This window comes from Motacilla alba, chromosome Z (genome assembly GCF_015832195.1).
Source record: "Motacilla alba alba isolate MOTALB_02 chromosome Z, Motacilla_alba_V1.0_pri, whole genome shotgun sequence".
In the NCBI taxonomy this organism is placed as follows: domain Eukaryota; kingdom Metazoa; phylum Chordata; class Aves; order Passeriformes; family Motacillidae; genus Motacilla; species Motacilla alba.
This window is the reverse complement of record NC_052046.1, coordinates 59,771,326-59,791,276: the sequence shown is the minus strand read 5'-3', so window position 1 is coordinate 59,791,276 and position 19,951 is coordinate 59,771,326. Positions and strand designations below refer to the sequence as shown.

General features: G+C 36.1%; 1 protein-coding gene across 4 annotated transcripts in view; it reads left to right on the top strand.

Annotated features, from left to right (window-relative positions):
* Window positions 1-19,951, top strand: part of KDM4C (lysine demethylase 4C) — a 242,819-nt gene that overhangs the window by 149,876 nt on the left and 72,992 nt on the right. For 3 of the 4 annotated variants that reach the window (XM_038124136.1, XM_038124135.1, XM_038124137.1), the window contains 2 exons: window positions 12,029-12,084; window positions 15,203-15,311. In XM_038124136.1, coding sequence (XP_037980064.1) covers window positions 12,029-12,084; window positions 15,203-15,311 — 165 coding nt within the window. The remainder of the gene's footprint in view (window positions 1-12,028; window positions 12,085-15,202; window positions 15,312-19,951) is intronic. The other variant, XR_005255234.1, reaches the window with a different exon arrangement.

Sequence of the window (19,951 nt, the reverse complement as noted above, 5' to 3'; positions counted from 1 at the left end):
CTTGTAAGAAAGGGAATCTCCATCTTCTTCATAGCCACCCTTTTAATACCAGAACCTGATCAAGTCTCCCCTAAGTCTTTACTCATGGCCGAACAAATGACTTCCCAGTCCTTTGGTTATCTATGTGGCCCTTCTCTGGACCTCTCCAGCCTGGCTACACCTTTTTTGACCAAAACTAAACATAAAATGTGTTTTCTATACCTTTTGTTTTACATATATTATTTTAATTGTGTTTTAACTTGCTGTGTAGTACCATAAGTCTCTCTGGAGAGGGAGTTGAAATTTAAAAAAATTCCTTATTGCACAACATGTTTTTTTTTTTACTGTAGGGAATATAGTGTGAGTGTATTCTACATTCCAACTGACATAGTTGAGACTTCAAGTTTCTGCATGAATGAGATAAAAAATCACATTCATCTAAATTTTTGTTCTGGATAATTATTCCTGAAAACTGCATCTGTTGCAGAAAATCTGAAACAAATTTGGCTCTCTGTGGGAATTACATAAACACATGCCTTCCAGAATTTACTTTTTTTATCTCAGAAGAGTGCACAGTATGGGAAGATTTAGTTACTAGGAAATACTGATTCCCTGAAATTCCAGCTTCCTGGATGTTTGAAATTGTTTTTCCTATGCTTCATATTGATTTGTAGGGGAAGGAGACTAAGCTGAAGATGACCCATCTGAGAAGTTCCCTTCTGGCTAAGACATTAAATCCTGAAGAGAAGGTTGATTGGAAAACAATGAGAAAGAAAGTTTTGTGTAATGAAGAATATAATGGAAGTTATGAAACATTGGTACAACCTTGTTTCAGAGTTTGTGTCTTAGGAGAAAAAATTCATTCTCATTCGTCTGCTTACAGAAATTGTTTTAAGTTCTGTTAAATAATACTTTCTTAAAATCACAGCAGTTACATTAACTTCATGGAAAATTTGGTCTCTATTAGGCTTCTGTATATCAGTATGACTTTGCAAAGCAAGGAAGCATGAGAGCACTGTAGGAATGAGAGTTGTCTTAATAGCTAGATCAGACTTTATCATGTGTGGATTCCAACTATGAACATCATTAAAATACAGAAATAGGAAAATACCTATATGGATTTAGATTGACAGAGCCAGACTTTTCCTTGATGGCTGTTCCAGTTTATATTATCAGAGGAAACCGATTTTGAGATTCAGAAGCGTACTGTTCTCTTGCAGTTTCAGCATTTTAAGTAGCTGAAGAAGTATGCTTTACAAGACTTAATGTCAAATTTTCACCCTCTAGGATATACCTGCATTCATGATACATAATACATCTTTATATTGTACTAGGCAGGAGGTCCTGATAACAGTTATTGACAAAAGAGAAGAGTGATACAGAATGGTGTATGCTAATGGACTAAAATGACCATAAATCAATCCCCCCAAACAATATAAAAAATAAAATTATATTTAGTAAGTCATCTGCATGGATCCTGAAAGTGTAACTGAATTCATATAAAGTGCCTTGATTGAGAATGAACGCCTCATTAATCTTAAATGCTTCAGCTAGAAACAGTGAAGTCAGGAAGAATAATGACTGACATTAGAGAATGCAACATACTGTACAATGAGCAAAGATGTGGTCATCCAATAGCTATAATACATAAACATGGAGTACCTCTGTTATTTAGACTACAAAGGTTTTGGGACAGGAAAGAAATAAAAAGAATAGCAAGTCAGGAAACAGGTAAATACACTTCAATGGCTTGCTTCATGATCAAGTAGATTATGATCATAAGGCTACTAAGGAGGTTGTGTGACTTTTCACAAGTGATTCTTGTGTTGTTCTCCACAGCACTACAGAAGCTGTTAACTACCCAATCTGGTTAGCTGGCGCTGATTTTGAGAACAGATCCTATGTTGAAATAACTTAGCAGAATTTCTTTTTCTATAGATGAGCTTTGTATATTACTTATTGATAATCCGTTTTTGGGTTTATTTGCATTTATGGCTAGAGTAGCCCTTTATGTAATTTGAAGGGTTTTTAGTTTCTTTTTCCCAAAGGCATCAGAAAAGTGGCATGTAAGAGCTTTTCCACATTCCTGCTCACAAACTGCCCTATTTTACTGAAAATAATGATTTTGAATGTTCTTTTTGTAGTGGTGCCCTTCTCGCAGATACGGTGTCATCATTTCCATTATAAACTGCTGTTTTCAGAGCCCGTTATCTGCCAAAATTAACTCAATACATGTGAGTTGGTGATATAGTGTCTTAATTTTCAGACTGATTTTTCTACCAAGCTTTAAATGCATTTGAATATTGTTATTAGACAGGAAAATCTGACTATAATAGAAAAATTAAAACCCTGAATATTGATGTGTTTTTTTGTTTTAAGAAAAATAAGATCTGATTATTATTTTTAAAAAAAATATTAGTTTTTTTATTTTTAAAATCTGGATTTTTGCAAACCTTCTCTGCAAAAAAGTAGACTTTTTGGGAGAATTTTAAATGGTGATGATAACCATGTATGGACTCAGATGTGGGGAGCATTGTATTTCCTTCTGATTTTAGTATTATACTAGTAATAGGGTGTTTATTGCTTGCAAAACTTAACCTTTGAAACAACATATTTTAACAGTTTTGTAAATATGGGGTTTCTCTGATGCTGTCACAGAAGCCGAACTGGCGACCATTAAACTCAGAAAATGTGTTTTTAACGTAAGTGCCGTAAGGCTCAACCCCAAAGCTCATTTTGACCTTTCATTCCCTTCACTGGAGTTTGCCAAATCAACCTTTGCCACTGATACCCATGTCAAAAGCCTTGACAGCTTTCGTTACCTCCAGCTGTGTGGGTATTCTCACATTACAAGGAAGAGATTCCCTGCAGGGTGAATTATGATTTCAGTCAGACGTGGTTTGAATCTGGTCCTGCTTGAAATTGAGTTGGACCAGAGAACCTCCCTCAAATTCATCCAATCTTAATTTATCCTCAAAGACCATATCTGATCCAAAGACCATATCCAGAGATAGTGCTGCAAAGTCATTGAGAGGAAAAACATGCTATAAAAAGCCAGTAGCAGGATATCTTGACCTGGCCAGCTTGTATTGTGCTGCTTTCTTAAAGTTACAGTTTTTTCCTGAAGTTACTCAGGTTAAAATCTAATATTTGCTGCCTACAACAATAGGAATAAACCTACATATTTTTATCATATATAAATATATATTAGATACACTCTCATTCCTGTTTGGTTGCTAAGCATTTAGTCTTAGTGTTCATAGAATCATAGAAAGGTTGGAAGGGACCTTATGGATAATTTAGTCCAACACCCTTCCATGGCCATGGTCTTTCACTAGAGCAGGTTGCTCGGGGCCACATCCAATCTTGAATGTTTCCAGGAATTTCTGGAATTTCCAGGAGTATTTATGACTTCTCTGAGCAACCTGTTCCAATCCCACCACCCTCATGATGAAGAATATCTTTCTTACATAACTTAGACCTACCCTCTTTCAGTTTGAAGCCTTGTCTTACCACTCTTCTTGTAGCCCTGTTTAGGTAATGGAAGGTGCGATAAGGTGTCCCTGAACTTTCACTTCTCCAGGCTGAACAACCCCAACTCTCTCAGCCTGTCTCCACAGCAGAGGTCCTCCAGCCTCCTGATCTTTTTCTTGGCCTTCTGTGGACCCACTTCAGCAGGTCTTTTGTTGTGGTCTCAGAGCTGGATGCAGAACTCCAGGTGGGGTCTCTTTGAGGGCCAGAATCACCTCAGTTGATCTACTGACCACACTATTTGTGATGCAAGCTAAGATAAGATGTCACTGGCTTTCTAGGTTGTGGGCCAGCTCACACTGAGCTTCCTGTCAACCAGCAGCCCCAACTCTTTTTCAGCAGAGCTGGCCTTGATCGTTTCTCCACCCAGCCTGTATTTGTTATTGTAGTTGCCCCAAGTGTTTTCCTCTATGTAAAAGTGATTTTTGCAGTCTCTTTATATTTTGCAGGAAGAATGATCAGTTTTGTGTTTTCAGTGGTTTATTTATTAATGTTTTGGGAAAGGTAATCTCATTCCTTTTGACTCCTCTTCAAAGGAGAAAGTGTAATCTTTCTTGTTCAGTTGTATGGGAGCAGTTGCTCTTTCTACTATAAGTATTTTCCAGAACTGAGTGACTAATAACCACTCTGACAGAAATTACTTCAACTTCATACTTTATGTATGTGTGTTGCTTCATATATGCACATTCTAGGGAGGAAGGACACATAGTACCCACCCATGTCAAGATGTGCAAGTTTTTTTACTCCAGTTACCTGAATGAGTATTTTGATTCTCATTTCAGTCTCAGCCTCAGTTCTCATTCCTTCTCGGGCTGTGGAACTGTCTCCATATTCCCATTTTCCATCTCAAACCCCCCTTTCCTGTCATTTTGAAGTCTTGTTCTAGCCAGCTATCTCCTGCTCTTTGCAGTGTTGGAGGTCGCTGTTAATAATGCTATGGACAGCATAGGGAAACACTACTTGCTCTTTATACTGTTGCTTTACATTGGTATGATATGGGAGCTGCAACTGCAAGGAAATTTTTAGCTATCCCTAAATCAAGGGCAGGGCAGACGGAATGTTTGCAGGATTAAGTTACTAAAATGTGGAAATCAATTAGCTGATGATTTGTAAACTTTAAATTCCCAAAGGTGGATGTCTTGAACAGACTTGGATGCAACTGCAAGAGTAAAATGTTCATCCATAAAAAGAAGCTTGGCCGCCTTCTATTTTCAAGAACATACTTTAAGCTTGCAGCCAGAGGTCTTTCTACGTGTTTAATAGATATTAACCTGTGATTGGTATCTCTTTCATGGAATTACTCAGCCTCCATAATCAGTGTGGACTTTAATCAATTAAAATACAAATGAAGGTTGTGACTTACGCTGGTATCATCTAGCAACTCTGTTAAGAATGATGCTCCTTGTCAGGAAACTAAATCTGAATCTTTTACTAGATAAACATCATTTTTTCTGCAGTTTATTATTTTTTGCAAATATTTTGTCACAAAAAAAAATAAGTTTGTCTCGGAAGGTAATAGCTCGAAGTGGATACAGTAGTGGACTTTGAATTGAAATTCAGTAATTTCAAAAGTCATTTTCCAAGTGAAAATTATTCCCTTGATGTAGAAAGATTAGCATATTCATTAGTGGACCATTGCTGAAAACAACATTTTCAAGAGAAACACCAACCCATTTCTCTTTACACAAAGATAAATACAGACACAATTATGAATAAGGTGGGAAAAGGAGATAGCTAAAATGTAGCAATGCCATATCCAAATTCATAGCTGTGTTAATACTACTAGGAGTGTGACCTTGGGCATTACAATGCAATGGAGAAAAGAGATGGAAGACTAAGGATATCTATTTTCAGTTCAAAGGTTTCTGTCTTTGAAGCTAACCAGAATGGCTTGAAGAAAACAAAACACGTTTAATAGCCAAAGCCCTACAATTTTTATCTGACTTAGCTGTAGCAGAGTTGAACATTAGATGCCTGTTTTGATTAGTTGTTTTTAGAGGAGACTAGTAAATTGGCATGATTGTGACACATCTTTGGAGCAATTGACTCTTGAAACTGTTTTGACCTCCTATTAGAAATATTTCAGGGGGAAAAAAACAACCCCAAAACCTTTCCTAACCACTTTTCTTCTGTTTTTAGGTGCTAGTTGAAGTCAATTGACTTGAGCTGATGAAAAAACGGTGGAAATACATTGTTTACTGAATAGGTAGTGTCCTACTTGGTGCTTAAGACATTATCAAGGGGTAGTGACTTTAAATTGTTGGAGGGTTTAGATTAGATGTAAGGAAGAAGTTCTTTACCTTGAGTCTTACCAGAAAAGTGGTGGATTCCCCATCCCTGAAGTGTGCGAAGCCAGGTTGGGTGGGGCTCTGAGCAACCTGGCCTAGGAAGGTGTCCCTGCCCATTTCAGGGGAGTTGGGCTTGGTGATCTTTAATGTTCTTTCCAATGCAGTGCTTCAAATCACTAGCCAAAATGTATTGAAATTACTTGAAAATATTACTTCAGGTAAAATCATTGCTAAATAAAGCTGTGACAGTAAAGTTACCACAATAGCTTATTAAGTGAATGATAATAATATATTAGTAAAGTTGAAGTTTTTTTTTGTTTTTTGGGATCACAGATTGGGAAAATTAAATATATATGATATGTAATATATATTTCAATGTGTGCTTAGTGCCAAGCATTCGGATTTGCCTTAATATCTAGGTAGTGTTTCTGCATATGAAGGTTTAAAACTGCAGGTTATGTAGAGCAGAAAGATGTGCCGGAAGAATTAAACTCAAGTCAGTTCTAGTCTGTTATTATCTCATTCACAGCAAGAAATTAATACCTGATGAAAAATATGTCTTGAGCAGGCATTCCTAATGCTTTCTTAATCTCCTACAATGTGGAAAAAAGAAAGTGTCTTAGCCAAAGGCAGTATCTTTCTATTTCCTTAGTAAAAAGTAACCTTTGTTGGATTTCTTTTTCATGACCTTAGGCAGATTCTTTCTCAACTAGTATAAAATTTTAGCACCCACATCTGGCAAACAGATGTGTACTGTGTGAAGAATCTTTTGGGGTTTTTTGTTTGTCTCTTTGTTTTGAATCTGCTACTAGTTTCCTTTCAATAGCAACTACCTTCTTATTGAAGTACCTAGTCAAACTCTTTCCCAAGTCTCATTTTTTCAGTCGCATTTGTCAAACATTACACAGTCTTTTTACTGGCTTGACCAGCCATAGCCTGCATGGTTATCCCTTTGGCAGAAGCTGTTGCAGGAGATGTTAGCTGAAGAGAAGCTTTTGACTTATTTTTAGTGAGGCCTATGAAGTAAGGGCAATCAGAAATGAACAAGATCTTAATAAATTACTGAGATAATTTGGAAAACAAGAGATAATTAGAGAAAATTGTAAGATACTGAAACTAGAAAACAGACAAAGGATTGTGGAGCAGTGATGTCAGCTGCTGCTGTAGAAAAAATCCTGGAGATTATTGTCTATGTGCTACACAAGTCATGGCTGCGTAAGCACATCTCCCTAGATGTGGGATAAAAATGAAACATTTTGCCTGACATCACTGAAGATGTCTTCTCATTGCATTTCAGAAGGGAGAATGTGGCCACAGATGAAGTCAGTTAGGAGGAAAAATTGTGGTTGTTTAACTAACTAAGGGTCTATAGATGGAAAATGTCAAAAAAAGAATGTGACAATATGGGGCTTTTGATGTTTATCATGCATAAAGGAAAAAGGAAAGGGCTTAAGCAGGGAATCTACTTGCTAGTTTAAATGAAAAGCTCCCTAATGGCATGGATGCCAAAGAGCTGGAAGAGATTATTAGGTTCCTTATGGAAACTGCATTTTAAGAGGAAACTTTTTGAAAATGTGTCAGGCACAATTCATTAAGAGTAATATATATTTTATTTTACCCTGTCTTCCACTGACATAAGCTTGAATTTCTTTTTCGTTTAACTGGATAAATGTAATTATTTGGAGATGCTATTGTAATTTACAGAGCCTAAGCAAAGAAGAAATAGCAGTTCAACAAGAGAGGGGATTGTGTGGTGCATGATCATGGTTTTCAATAAAAATAACTGTTAGATGACTTAATATATATTCCTCTGGTATGGCTTGGCAGAATTCTACTGCCTTGCTGTGTCAGACAGCTTCCTGTCTCCTATAGAGACAGCTATTGCTGATGAAGTAGATATGGGAATATGGAAGTGTGAAAACTGCTGTTTGTAAGCGTTACTGTGAATATGACTGAATTTTGGCAGACACTAAAAAAATACTCATAGATAAGCAAACTTATTCATTTTAAAATATAAATGAGTGTTAACAGGCTTGGGTTTTGTGTAATATTTATCCATGCAACAAAAATCAATATGCAGCTTTGCCTGAGTAGCGACATACCCTTCCAAAAAAGCTGATCCATCTTTTGGATATATGTACCAAAGGAAGCATGGTTAATTCACACTGACTTGAAGGTTTTTCCACCAATTTCTTGAAGTGATTGAAGCAGAGAGTGAGATTAGGGTTGCTGGTTGCAAAAAATATTTCCTTGAAAGTAAGGGGAAACATTTAGTCCACAAACAGTGAATGTGATATGTATTGTTATGAAAAAAAAAACATCATTTCCACAAAAAAGCTGAAAGACGAAAGGAATGTTACTGTATAAAACTCGTGAATTATATGGAGATATCTTACTTTATACAGGTAGTGGAAGAGAGAAAGCCTTCTTGTAATTCTGGAATGTTATGGAGATTTTTTAAGGAGATGAGCAATTTAAAATGGTCTGAGATTTAATTAAGATATGTATAAAATAATATGCTTATGAAATTATTATTTAATGCAAATATGAATTACAAAATTACTTGTTTAAAGGATTTGGAAAGTAATAATGAATAAGAGATTGGATACCTTCTAAGGTGATGGTTTATAATGAAATACATTCTTTTTCTGATTTTTACATCACAGACTGACAGCAGGTAGACAGGGATGCACAGACATGCTCTTTCTCTTTGAGAACACAGAACCACAGAATCATGGAAGAGTTTGTGTTGGAAGAGACCTTTAAAGGTTATTTGGTGCAAATTGCCTGCCATGAGCCAGGACATTCTCAATTAGACCAGTTTGCTCAGAGCTGTGTATGTCCTGACCATGAATGTTTCCAGGGATGGGGCATGTGCTGCCTCTCTGGGCAATCTGGTCCGGTGTTGCACTATCCTTATTGTCAAAAACTTTTCCTTATGTCTCATCTTTATTTAGAACCATTTCTCCTTCTAAGATGTTTTTCCCCATCTTTTTTTATAAGCCCCCTTTAAGTATTAAAAGGCCACAATGAGGTCTCCCCAAAGCCTTGTCTACTTTTCTGCAGGCCAAATAACTCTCTCAGCCTGTCCTCATAGGAGAGGTGCTTTTGGAGAGCTGGACTCTCTCAGCAGGTCTGTGTCTTTCATGGATAATAACACGGGTAATAATTACTAGTTCACGGGTTATTTCACTGCCACCCATGGCATGTGTACATTTATTAGGAATATTAGTCTTTGTAAATGTCAGGTTCTCTGAGTTTTCATTATTTGTAGTATATTGAGACAAGTTAAGGTAATATGTTGTCATGTCGCCTGTATATAGGAAAATATATTGCAGTGCAGACATAATAAACAAAATAGTTTTAATGGGCTTTAAACCTGTGTTCCTACCCACACAGTTTTGTTATGAACACTGGTGAAATTGACCTGTTCTTAGGGATCTAATTGTTTATAGCCTGTGTCCAGCACACAGTGAACAAGTACCCACCAACACTTTCTGCTCACCAAAGATACATATAGGTGTTTCTGTAGAGGACATAATATTTGGTTCCTATAGGTCCTGTGTAAGGGTGATCTTTTTTATAGCTTCTAATGAGGGTATTTAGAGCCACCTTCTCTTCTGCTTCGGGGCTCTCCTTTATTTAATTTTCCCTCTTTTTTTTTTTTTTTTTTCTATTTTTAACCTAATGTCAAAGCTCTGTAGTTGGTAGGTAAAGATATGACTTCTGTCTATTCCTGTGCTGTTTTAGCTTAATTTGTTTGTAAAATTCATTTGTAAAATTTCTTTAGGGCCTTGGATTCTCAGTCTAGTTACATTAGTAAGTTACACAGCGGATTAACTAAGGAAAGTTTTCCATAAAAGTGAAAAACACTTGTTAGAAGCCGAAAAATGTCATCATTTTTCAAGTAACAAATTTTTAAGTAAAGTGACCTAAGAATGTCAAAGCTCTTAAAATAGGAGCAAATGCACTCTTTATTTTGCAAAGCAGAGTTAAAGTATTTTTGTGGCCAATGTTAAGAAGGTGCTCAGATTAAAAAGAATTTATGAGAAATCCCCTGAACTTTCATATTTGAAAGTGGAGAATGAAGGTTTTTCCCTGCAAAGATTTCTGATGAGTTAGACTTAATGCTCTTTTCCCCAGTCTGCAGATGTTACTCTATGTATAAATCATAAAAGTTCATGCTCTGCAGAACTGCTGTCTTGGCTTAAGACAGTTTAAAGAGCTGGACACTCTTAAAATGAGTTACCTCCTCTTAGTTTCAACCAATCCCTTTCCACCCATAAAGAACAAATATAAGTAAACCTAAGTGAAAAAATAGCAGTTTACTAAAAAGCAAAACAGCAACAAGCAAAAAAAAAAAAACCAACAAACCAGTAAATAATCACTCAATACAAAATCACTAAATCTAATGAAGCCCTGGGAAAGAAAAAGAGACCCGAAGAGGTAGAAATAGTGTTTACAAGATGGAGTCCTCCAGGATGCCTGTGTGGCTTGAAAGACACGGGGAAAATGGCATGAGCTCTCTACCCCACAGTGGTGCGTTCAGTTGACCACACCATCTGGGAGACAAAGGGAAAGAAATATGGTGGACAGAGAGAACCTTCCTGGGAAAGTAGGAGCTTTTGGAGTTGCTCTAGTGGCAGATAAGTACCATGCATGTGGCATCAGTGCCACCATCTGCTGCCTCCTCCTGATGCCTGCTGGGCTCTGCTGGAGTTGGTCCACCACACTGCACAAGTGTTCAGGGAGGGAGAAGAACTGGCCTGTCAGATGCGGGGTGACCTGGTTCCTGGAAGGGGCGCAGGGATTACTCTGAAACAGTTTTTTATTGCAATATGCTGTTTTTCCGAGTGGCTACTATTGCAAGCCCAGAGAAAAAAACAAAGTTTTGTTTAACTTCGCTGAAAGCAGTATAGTTTTGAGCCTTTAGGTTCCCTGATTTAATAGTCAATATTTACTTTTAGAAAGGGAGATGTAATCTGGAACATACTAGGTCCCATCCTGAGATTGTTGTGGATAGAATAATGAACTTCAATTCTCTTCTTTAAAACTCTACAATAATATTCAGTAGTTAAAAGATTTCTCCATAAGAGGATGTTCTGTTCTTCATGGTCTTGGTTGGTAAAGCAAAAATTTTGTGCTTGAATAGCAGAGAAGATCCAATTGTCGCAAGAAAGCATTTTTCTATGGTTAGGAAAGATGTTTTTCATAGGAAATGTAATATTCAAATAAATTTCTTGCAGACATTTGTAGTCTTCATAATTTTTAAGATAAGATCAGACTGGCGTATAACAGAAAGTTTTTTGGGGTTTTGCTTTGTTTGTGTTTTTGTTTGATTTGCTAGTTTGTCCTGCAAGGGCAACTTAAAAGTAGGGGTTCAAAAGACATGGTCTCATATAGGTATACTGTCACAGAATATCTTGACTCTATTTTGTACATTTGTTCTTTTAGAAAAACAGGTCAGGAAGAAGAATAGCTATGTTCAAAACACTTTTTCATCAGCTCCTTTCAGGGGATGAGATAAAAAAGAGAAATAAAAGGAAAGGATAGATTCAGAAATGAAGGAGACTGAAGAGGAGGAGTGAGGGGCTGGAAAGACAAAAAGAGTGTATCTGTACAAAATCTCAGTTTTAAGTAGAGGTAGGAAAAGCTGTGTTTTTTAGCGTGTTATGTGGGGACTGCTGAACACCTTGCTGAGTGCCCTGAAAGACATGAAGTTTTACTGAAGATCAAAGCAGTGAAGGTATACTGCAGGAAAAAGAAAAAGAAAAAAATAATTTAAGCTAGATCAATAGCTTATGGGTCAGTTTCTCAGTAACTTCTGTTGAACTCATTATGTGCCATAGCACTTTGTTTTACCTTTGTAAAATGTATGGCAGTTTCCAGCTTTTATACAGCAATACTGATTAAAAGTGTTGGGGATTTAGTTTTGTTTTTTTGTTTTTGATTTTGTTTTGGTTTTTTTTATTACATTACAAAGTGACTCTATCACTTCATCTGTGAGTAATACTCAAATATCTTTTTTCTTTTGGTTGTATGAGTTGTTTCTCTTTTTATTGCTGTATTCTTTTCTTCCTCTATAAGGAAATGCTATGCTTGTGAGTAGCAGTTGGTAACCCAGTAATTGATTGCTTTAGCAATTTGCTTTATACTCAAGATCAGATGAATAGAATTGATTTGTAAACCATCATTAAAACTCATTTTTTCTACTCACTTTTTATTTTTAGGAATGTTGTCTCTGCAATTTGAGAGGTGGTGCATTAAAGCAGACTACTGACAAAAAGTAAGTAATATGTTGTATGTGCTTATTTTAAACTTTATTTCCAATCCATTCCCACATGTAAAGCATTTGCAACCTGAATTATTTGACGGTGTCCCTTTAAGCTGAATCTTACTTCTATTGAAATGTGGCACTGGCATTTTGTTAAATAGTTAGACAGTAAATTGTACATTTATTTTAGTGTTTGCAAATTCTTGCTTGTTCCAAATTTTCATCAGCTGGCCTTTTTGCAAAGAAAGTAAATGAGAGCGCTCGTTTAACATTGTTTGCATGTCTTATCAGACAGCAAAGTGTATTTTCTTCTTTGCTCCTGAAAATTACAATACAATGCTTTTGAACTTCTAAACCCAGTATTTTCAATGAATTAATTTTAATCCTGTTGAAATAATTTTCAATTCTGAAGTTTGTTTTTTTTCAAACGCACTTTTGTCACACACTGTCAAAAATAGTTTTGTTGCTGACATCATGCTATTACTGTATCTGGCTGATAGAAACTGTAGCAAGTAACCGTATCAACTAAAGTGGAAAATGTTGCAGCTTAATGTTTTTTCAAGCCCAATAGTAGAATAGTCTTCATTCCTTTTGAATAATTTCATAATTAATTAGCTCATCTTAGTAGCTTAGCAATATTGCGTAGACCTCTTTATTTTGTGCTTTGAAATGCAGTGGTAAGACATGATCTAGGTATGACATTGTTTATCACTTACCAGGAAAGGAGGTGGAAAGAATTTATTAGCAGTGGTTTGCAATTGATTTCATTACTGTTGTCCAGTTAGGAGAAAGTTTTTTGTTTAACTCAGGCTATATCTTATCTTCAGAAAACATCATTATTGTAGCTATTTCAATGGAGATTATTGCCAGTACAATAAAATTCTCAGCTGATTTTTAGTTCTGCTTTAAATCCCTTAAATTGGTTACTTGGTTTACTTGCTAAATACAAAGAGAATGAGAAAAATATTATCTCAGTAGAATTTATTATGCCCTTTTGATATTTGCTGCTGGTAGCTTCCATGTTGCATCTTTAAAAATACGTATATTTTTCTTTGTATATCAATATAAATTTTTTTGAAATGTCTCATATATTATGAGGAAAATGCAAAGAGGTTTGCATAAAATCACTTTTCTTATATAATTATATATAAGGTTTTTTGGCTTTACATTCTATCACTCTGTAGGTCAGTTTTACGGATTTATGAAATGGGATTTCTGTAAAACCAGTTGAACTCTTGTTTTTTGTGTTTCTGTAACGCCTTATAGTTGTTACACATTGTGGAGTTTTTAGTCTGTCTTTCAGCATTAGCTATCATTTCAAAATTTTGAGTTATCAGAGAAGTATGTTACAATTTAACCTTTTGTCTCCAACAGCTATAAAATCTATCATGTGCATTCTTCTTTGCTTCTTCTTGACTCTCTACATACTAATTAGAGATACAGGAAGAGCATGTCATACTTTTAAAAGCTAATGGTTTAGACTGATATGTGTGCATGCAGTAAGCAGTTTGCCATAGAAAGGCTGAGACTCCTTCTTTTCAGAAGAACACAGGAATTGTTTTGAGTCCGTTAGGTTGAGAGATGTCAGAGGATAAATTTTTAGTTGAAGATTGATTGAAGAGGCATTTCATTTATAGCATTTCTGTCTCATAAAGCTTAGATGGTAAGACAATGTGGTTTAGCAGGTGGACAAGTCACAATGAGAAGAAAACGGCTATTACAAAAAATATTTTAAAAAGTCTCAACTTCATGTAAGTTAAAACATGAAGAAACTGTCACCATAATAAAAGGATGGATCTGCAAGCTTTATCTATTTTTATTTGGGCTGAACTGTATAACTTGCCAATTGATATGTCATCTTTATGTAGGTCTTATTTCACACTTCAACCAATACAACTTACAAATGACATGACAGGAGTTTGTTTGGTCCTTGTGTGTCCTATTATACTTCTGCAGATGTTTTTGTCAAAGATGACTTATTGAAATATTGCTGCTCTAGTGCAAGAAAGAGAAATTATTTTTGTTTTCTGCATCACCCTCCATCTCCTTCAGCTTCAGCCCACATTCCTGTGATTCTGCTAAGATGCTTGTGTAATGTGTGTTTCTTCAAAATGTACAAGAAGTGGAGTGAGGCAAGCATTCAGAGCTTACAGAAATAGAGCAAATGGGGTAATGAAAACAGACATGCAGTTAAATGACAGGGAATAAGGCAAATAAGAGTAAAAAATTTGAAATGTTTTCCTTTATTCAGATTTACTTCTTGTTCACCCCAAAAAGATTTTAGAAGTAGCCTCAGAAGGCTGCTCTTTGATAATAAAAGTGTTGTTAGCTTCTCTTGTGCTTCATGAAATACTATTTTCAAATATTAATTTTGAAATACTAGTTTCAATATTAATTTCAGGCTTTTAAAAGTTTATTTTAGCTTTTCTTATTTTGAGATTCATGTATAGTGAGGATTTGGAGTGCTTTCTGATGCATATGGGAAGCATGTAGTATCATCTGACAAACCTCCTGACATTCCATTGATGTCTTGAGTGTAATACTGGTCCTAGGCACTTGCAGGTGATTTTGCTACCAAAGGAAATCCAGTTCATGATGGACATTGCACTGGTGGCTTGATCACTTTGCTGCTTGGATGCTGTGGTGTCTGTAGACAGAAGGCCTTGATAACATTTGCATTTAATTTTGCATTTTGATAGATACATGATTGATTGTAATCACATTAGTTGTGTAAGTATGGTTTCTCAGGTCTGAGTAATGTTAATAATGACTAATAAATGCTGTAGATGATAAATTACACATGAACCAAATAGTGTGGTGTTTACGAATGTACCCGAATAGCACACCTACAAAAACTTCTTACTTAAATAAAAAGTAAAACATGCTTAAGAATTGTTGCAATAAAATCTCAGTCTGAAGATCTATTGACACAAAGTGCTAGTGTTGCAAGGTTTGTTACATTGTGTTAATGAAGCTTAGGGTAGCCTATTAAGGAAGTAACCACAGATGGGTATCTTTAAGAAAACCAAACCAAACCAAAAGCAAAAGCCAAATACACAGCAAGCAACTTCAGCACTTGTATTTCTGTGAGTTTTTTTTGGTGGTATTTTTGACTTGCCACTTTTCACAGGTGGGCACATGTAATATGTGCAATTGCCATCCCAGAAGTCAGATTTGGTAATGTCACAGAGCGTACTCCGATAGACACTAGCAGAATACCCTTGCAAAGATTAAAATTGGTGAGTAGTATATTAATATATGCTCCATATATGCATTGCTATTAAGGTGTTCCAGTATTTGAATGTATTAAAAATCTGAATTGTGATGGTTGTTGCCCGGTAAAGAGCAGTAAGTTATGTTTAAGGTAAGAAATAAATAACAAGGGTTTTACTGAGATAGGCCTTTAGAAATAGTGACAGTTCATTAACAGTGGTAACAGTCTTTGGTATTTTATTAAATGTAGTTCAAACCTGTTCTTCCGCAAGAGTAACAAACTTACCAGTTTCAACTATGAAAGTTTCATTTTTGGAGTTGTATTGGTGATGAAACCTAAAAAGGCAGGGAATAAGACACAGTACATATTTGTGAGGTTGTTTCATTATTGATTTTTGCCTCAACGACTTATGAAGGTGAAAGGATGCATGGTCTGTTTGTTACATGGTATCTCTGCCATCAGGGTATTGAAAAATATGCATACACTAAATCACACATTAAACAGTGTCATTCAGGGACACTGATGTACTCTAGAAAAGGATATGTGCAAGTGCAAAATGTGGTTATTTGCTATGTTATACAATAATTACTTAATCAGTGTGTGCATGACTGTGATGGTGTCAGATAGAAAGAAAGTGATCAGTGGCCCATTCGAAGTCTTAGAGGAAGTGTAACTTTTCTGTATCACGCCGCACTGTTTCCAATGTGGTTCTTGGTTTACCTTACCTTGTACTGCCTTATTTTGAACGAATAATACTTTCCCTCTATACTTCAATTCCCTTTTATTCCATTAATTATTTTTTGGTTTTTGTGGCTATATGTGTAATGTGGAAATGCAGCTTGGAGTGCCTTAAAATTGATAACCTGTCCTTCAAGTGGTAATCTGTTTTGAATTTTTGTTCAGAATTAAAAAAAAAATTGGTTTTGACATGTCCTTTTAAAAATAATTTAGAAGACATATGTTAAGAGTGTATATATAAAGACATAAGGCGACTTGAAAATTGCTAATTCAAGGGTTGAGAACACAGAAATCATGGAAACATTGTTGGAAACGCCCTCCAAGATCATGAAGTCCAACCTTTGACTGAATAGCACAAAGCCCACTGGGCACACCTCATCTCAATCTGAACATTTCCAGGCGTGGTGACATCATCCAGCTTTCCTGGTGAGGCTGTTCCAAATCTTAATCACCCTTTCAGAAAAGAAATTTCACCTGCTATTGAACCTAACCTCCTCTGGGACAGTTTGAGGACATCATGTCTTGTTCTCCTGCTTTTTATTTGGCAGAAGAGGCTACCACACCCTTATTTCAGGCAGTGGGAGAGAGTGATAAGGTTCTTCCTTAGCTTTCTTTTCCCAGCTCCCTCAGCCGCTCCTCACAGGACTTGTACTCCATGCCCTTCCCTAGATTTGCGGCGCTTCTCTTGAACACCTCAATATCCTTCTTGGATCACAGGTTTCAAAGTGCAGTCTCACTACTTCCAAGTGGTGGGGGACAATCCCTGCCCTGCTCCTGCTGGCCACACTATTGCTGGTACAGGCCAGGATGCCATTGGCCTTCTTGGCCACCTGGTCAGGTCATGGGCAGGACCCAGCACTGGGCCTTGTTGAACCTCGCACCACTGGCTTTGGCCCATTGATCCAGCCTGTCCCGATCCCTCTGCAGAGCCTTCCTGCCCTCCAGCAGATCAGTGCTCCCATGCAGCTTGGTGTCATCAGCAAACTGACTCAGGGTGCCCTGGATCCCCTTGGCCAAGTCATAAAGAGATTAAAGAGAAGTCACCCTAATTCTTGGGTAACAACATTGTGACTGCCCACCAACTGGATTTTAATTAATTAATTAATTCATTAATTCATTCATTTATTCATCAGATACTGAATGTGTTCTGTGGACTTTCCATGACTTAAACACTGTAAGACTAAAGAGAGCCTTTTGGAAAAGTCTTGAATTAATTTGGAGCCAGTGTTTCTGAAATTATGTGACTTACAAACCTAAGTTTTTTCTGCTTAATATGAAGAAATTATGTTAATCAGTTAAGAACACTTGAGGAATTTTTAGATTTTCTTCTATTTTTCTTTCAGTGGATAGAATATTGCTTTTAGTCCTTAGTACTTTTTCTGTTCTTGGTGCCTTCTTCAACATAAAAAGACTTTGAACCACTTGTATTGTGTACAGCTGTATATAAGCCTATGGTGTCCTGCAAATATATAAAAGTTTAGAAATAGAGTACTTGCCTTCCTTAACACTGTTTTTTAAAGAAAAGTAATTTGTATATTTGTGTGGAATTAGTGTTGTGAAGAAGGAATGCGGCTGAATACAGTAGAAAAGGGAGGCAGGGTACTTGATCATGATCTTTAAGTTAGTCTTCACTTCCTGACTGTTGATGTTACAGAATAACAACCTCTCACACCCACTGGCATTGTATATTTTTCCTCGGGGGAATCCCAGGGATTATATGCAAATTTATTCTTTCTAGAATTCCTGCCTCTTCTTTCCTCCAGTCAACCCCACTGTATCCTTACCTTTCATTCCTTTCCGTTAAAAATTTGCCCTATACTTGAGAGTAGACAATTTATACCATCTGTCTAGCTGTTAATTTCTGTAAAAGCATAGTGAGATTTTCACACCTGGGAATATGTGAGCAATTGATGCAGGTCAGTTTTGTCCTTTGAAATTGTGGAGACTGTCAGTGCTGCTCTTAAGCAGCCAATTCCAGCTTCACAGCTATCCTATTTGATAGATTAGGACACCTTTCTTCATCTCTCTCCATCATTCAAACCAGAGAGTTACCAGAGCAAAGGTGAGCTTTGTACATGTTCCTTGATACTGAACCTTCATAAGCAGTAATTTAATACTTTAAAATAATTTTAAAAATTAATTTTGAGTCTATTTTTATAATCCATTTTGTGATAAAGCATGACGTGTGTAATAAATAAATGTGGTTTTCCCTACTGTGCCACCTCTCCTTTACAAAATTTAGGATGTGTTTCATTAATTTTTTTTCTTAAAGAGCAAAGCATAATGGAAAAAAAATCTAAAGGAATAGATTAAGTACTAGCATGCAGCCATACCGAAATTAGATACTACATTGTAGGAGCAAATAGTTCTAGTTGTTTGAAACATTTTCTATCCCTGTCCTCCCTGTTCCTCCTCCCTGAAGTAGTAAGAAGTTGTAAGAAGCCCAAATAAACAGAATATCTACTATTTTCAAAGACCTGTAGAGGAGAACATGACATTTTCTTTAATGTAGCATCTGCAAAGGAACGGCAAAGGAAGTAAAAAGCCAATGTTTAAAATTTTATACAAATTAAAAAACATCTGTGTATTCATGAACATATTGGTAGGCTTTTTTTTTTTGCTTAGCTAGTGACTGTCAAGATTGCAGTTAAATAGTTCGAATTCACTAGAGGTTTTGGGTTGAAATCAGTGTGTTTCCTGTCGGTCTTGCCACTTTAAATATTCAAGATACACTAATTTATTCCAGAGTAAAACTGAGTATTTGTATTATATTGATAGTAGTTTATAGCTTTACAGTTGTTTTATTCAACTGTTTCATGTTGGCAAATTACTGGGTTGTTATAGCATGCCAATGTTTCATATTTCTCTAGCTTTTTCAGTAGGTTATGTGTCATGTACTATCACTGCTGAAAACTTACATGACAGTGAAATTTTCATTAAACATTAAATATTTTGAAATTTTTTCCTGAATGCAAGTAGACAAAATGAATAGAATATTTGGCTATTTTTTTAATAGGGGAAGAAAATAATTTTAGGGGTATAAACCCATGATATTGTTGGACTTCAGCTGACTTTTCATGTGAAAGCAAAAGACCTCCTAGGCAACCTCAGTGTTGCGTGCCACAAAGGTGCTATAACCTGCAATAACCTGCAGTTTCTCCACATTATGTCTGTGATTATATATTTTCTCTTTTTTTTTTTTTTTTTCTTTTTTTTTTTTTCTCCCAAATGTATTTGAATGGAGAAGTGAGATTATCCTGGTCTCCGTTTGTCAGAGAGTCACGCCTTCTTTCTTCATTTTATGATGTTCATATCCATCAGGCACTTTGAGTTCAAATAGCCACATGGAATGACAATTTGTAATTACCAAGCTGGGAAATAAATAAGTTGAATGTGGACATTTAGGTACAGGTTCTAAAATGAAATGGCAGAAGGGAAATACCATGCCATATCACACATTATAAACCAACATTTTGCATAAACTACAATATGCTAGCTGTTTTGTGGACACATAGTTCAGCTGGTTTTCTCTTCCAGTGATCTCCAAGTTTAACAGCAGACATGAGCTAGTGTGAAAACAGGAAATAAAATGCTAACTTAAGTACTTCTAATCACAGTGAAAATATTAGGAGCAGATAAAAGAGAGACAAAGTTGCTGAGAAGTGATGGGATGCAGTGGCACCACTTGAAATTTGTGTAAATGTAAAGGCAGAGCTGTAGCTAATGACAAGTTGGAGGAAGTATGTAATTTGTAGAATTCATGCTGTGAATGAGTATGGTGTCAGCTTCTATCCCAATGCTGTTAAACAGCATCAAACAGTTTACCCAAAGCAGACAAAGCTTAGGCTTCCAGCTGAGTTTAGTTTTATTAATTTATTTTTGCCTTGTTCTGTTTGTCTTTAGTCTCCAAGACAAGCTTGGTGTGTG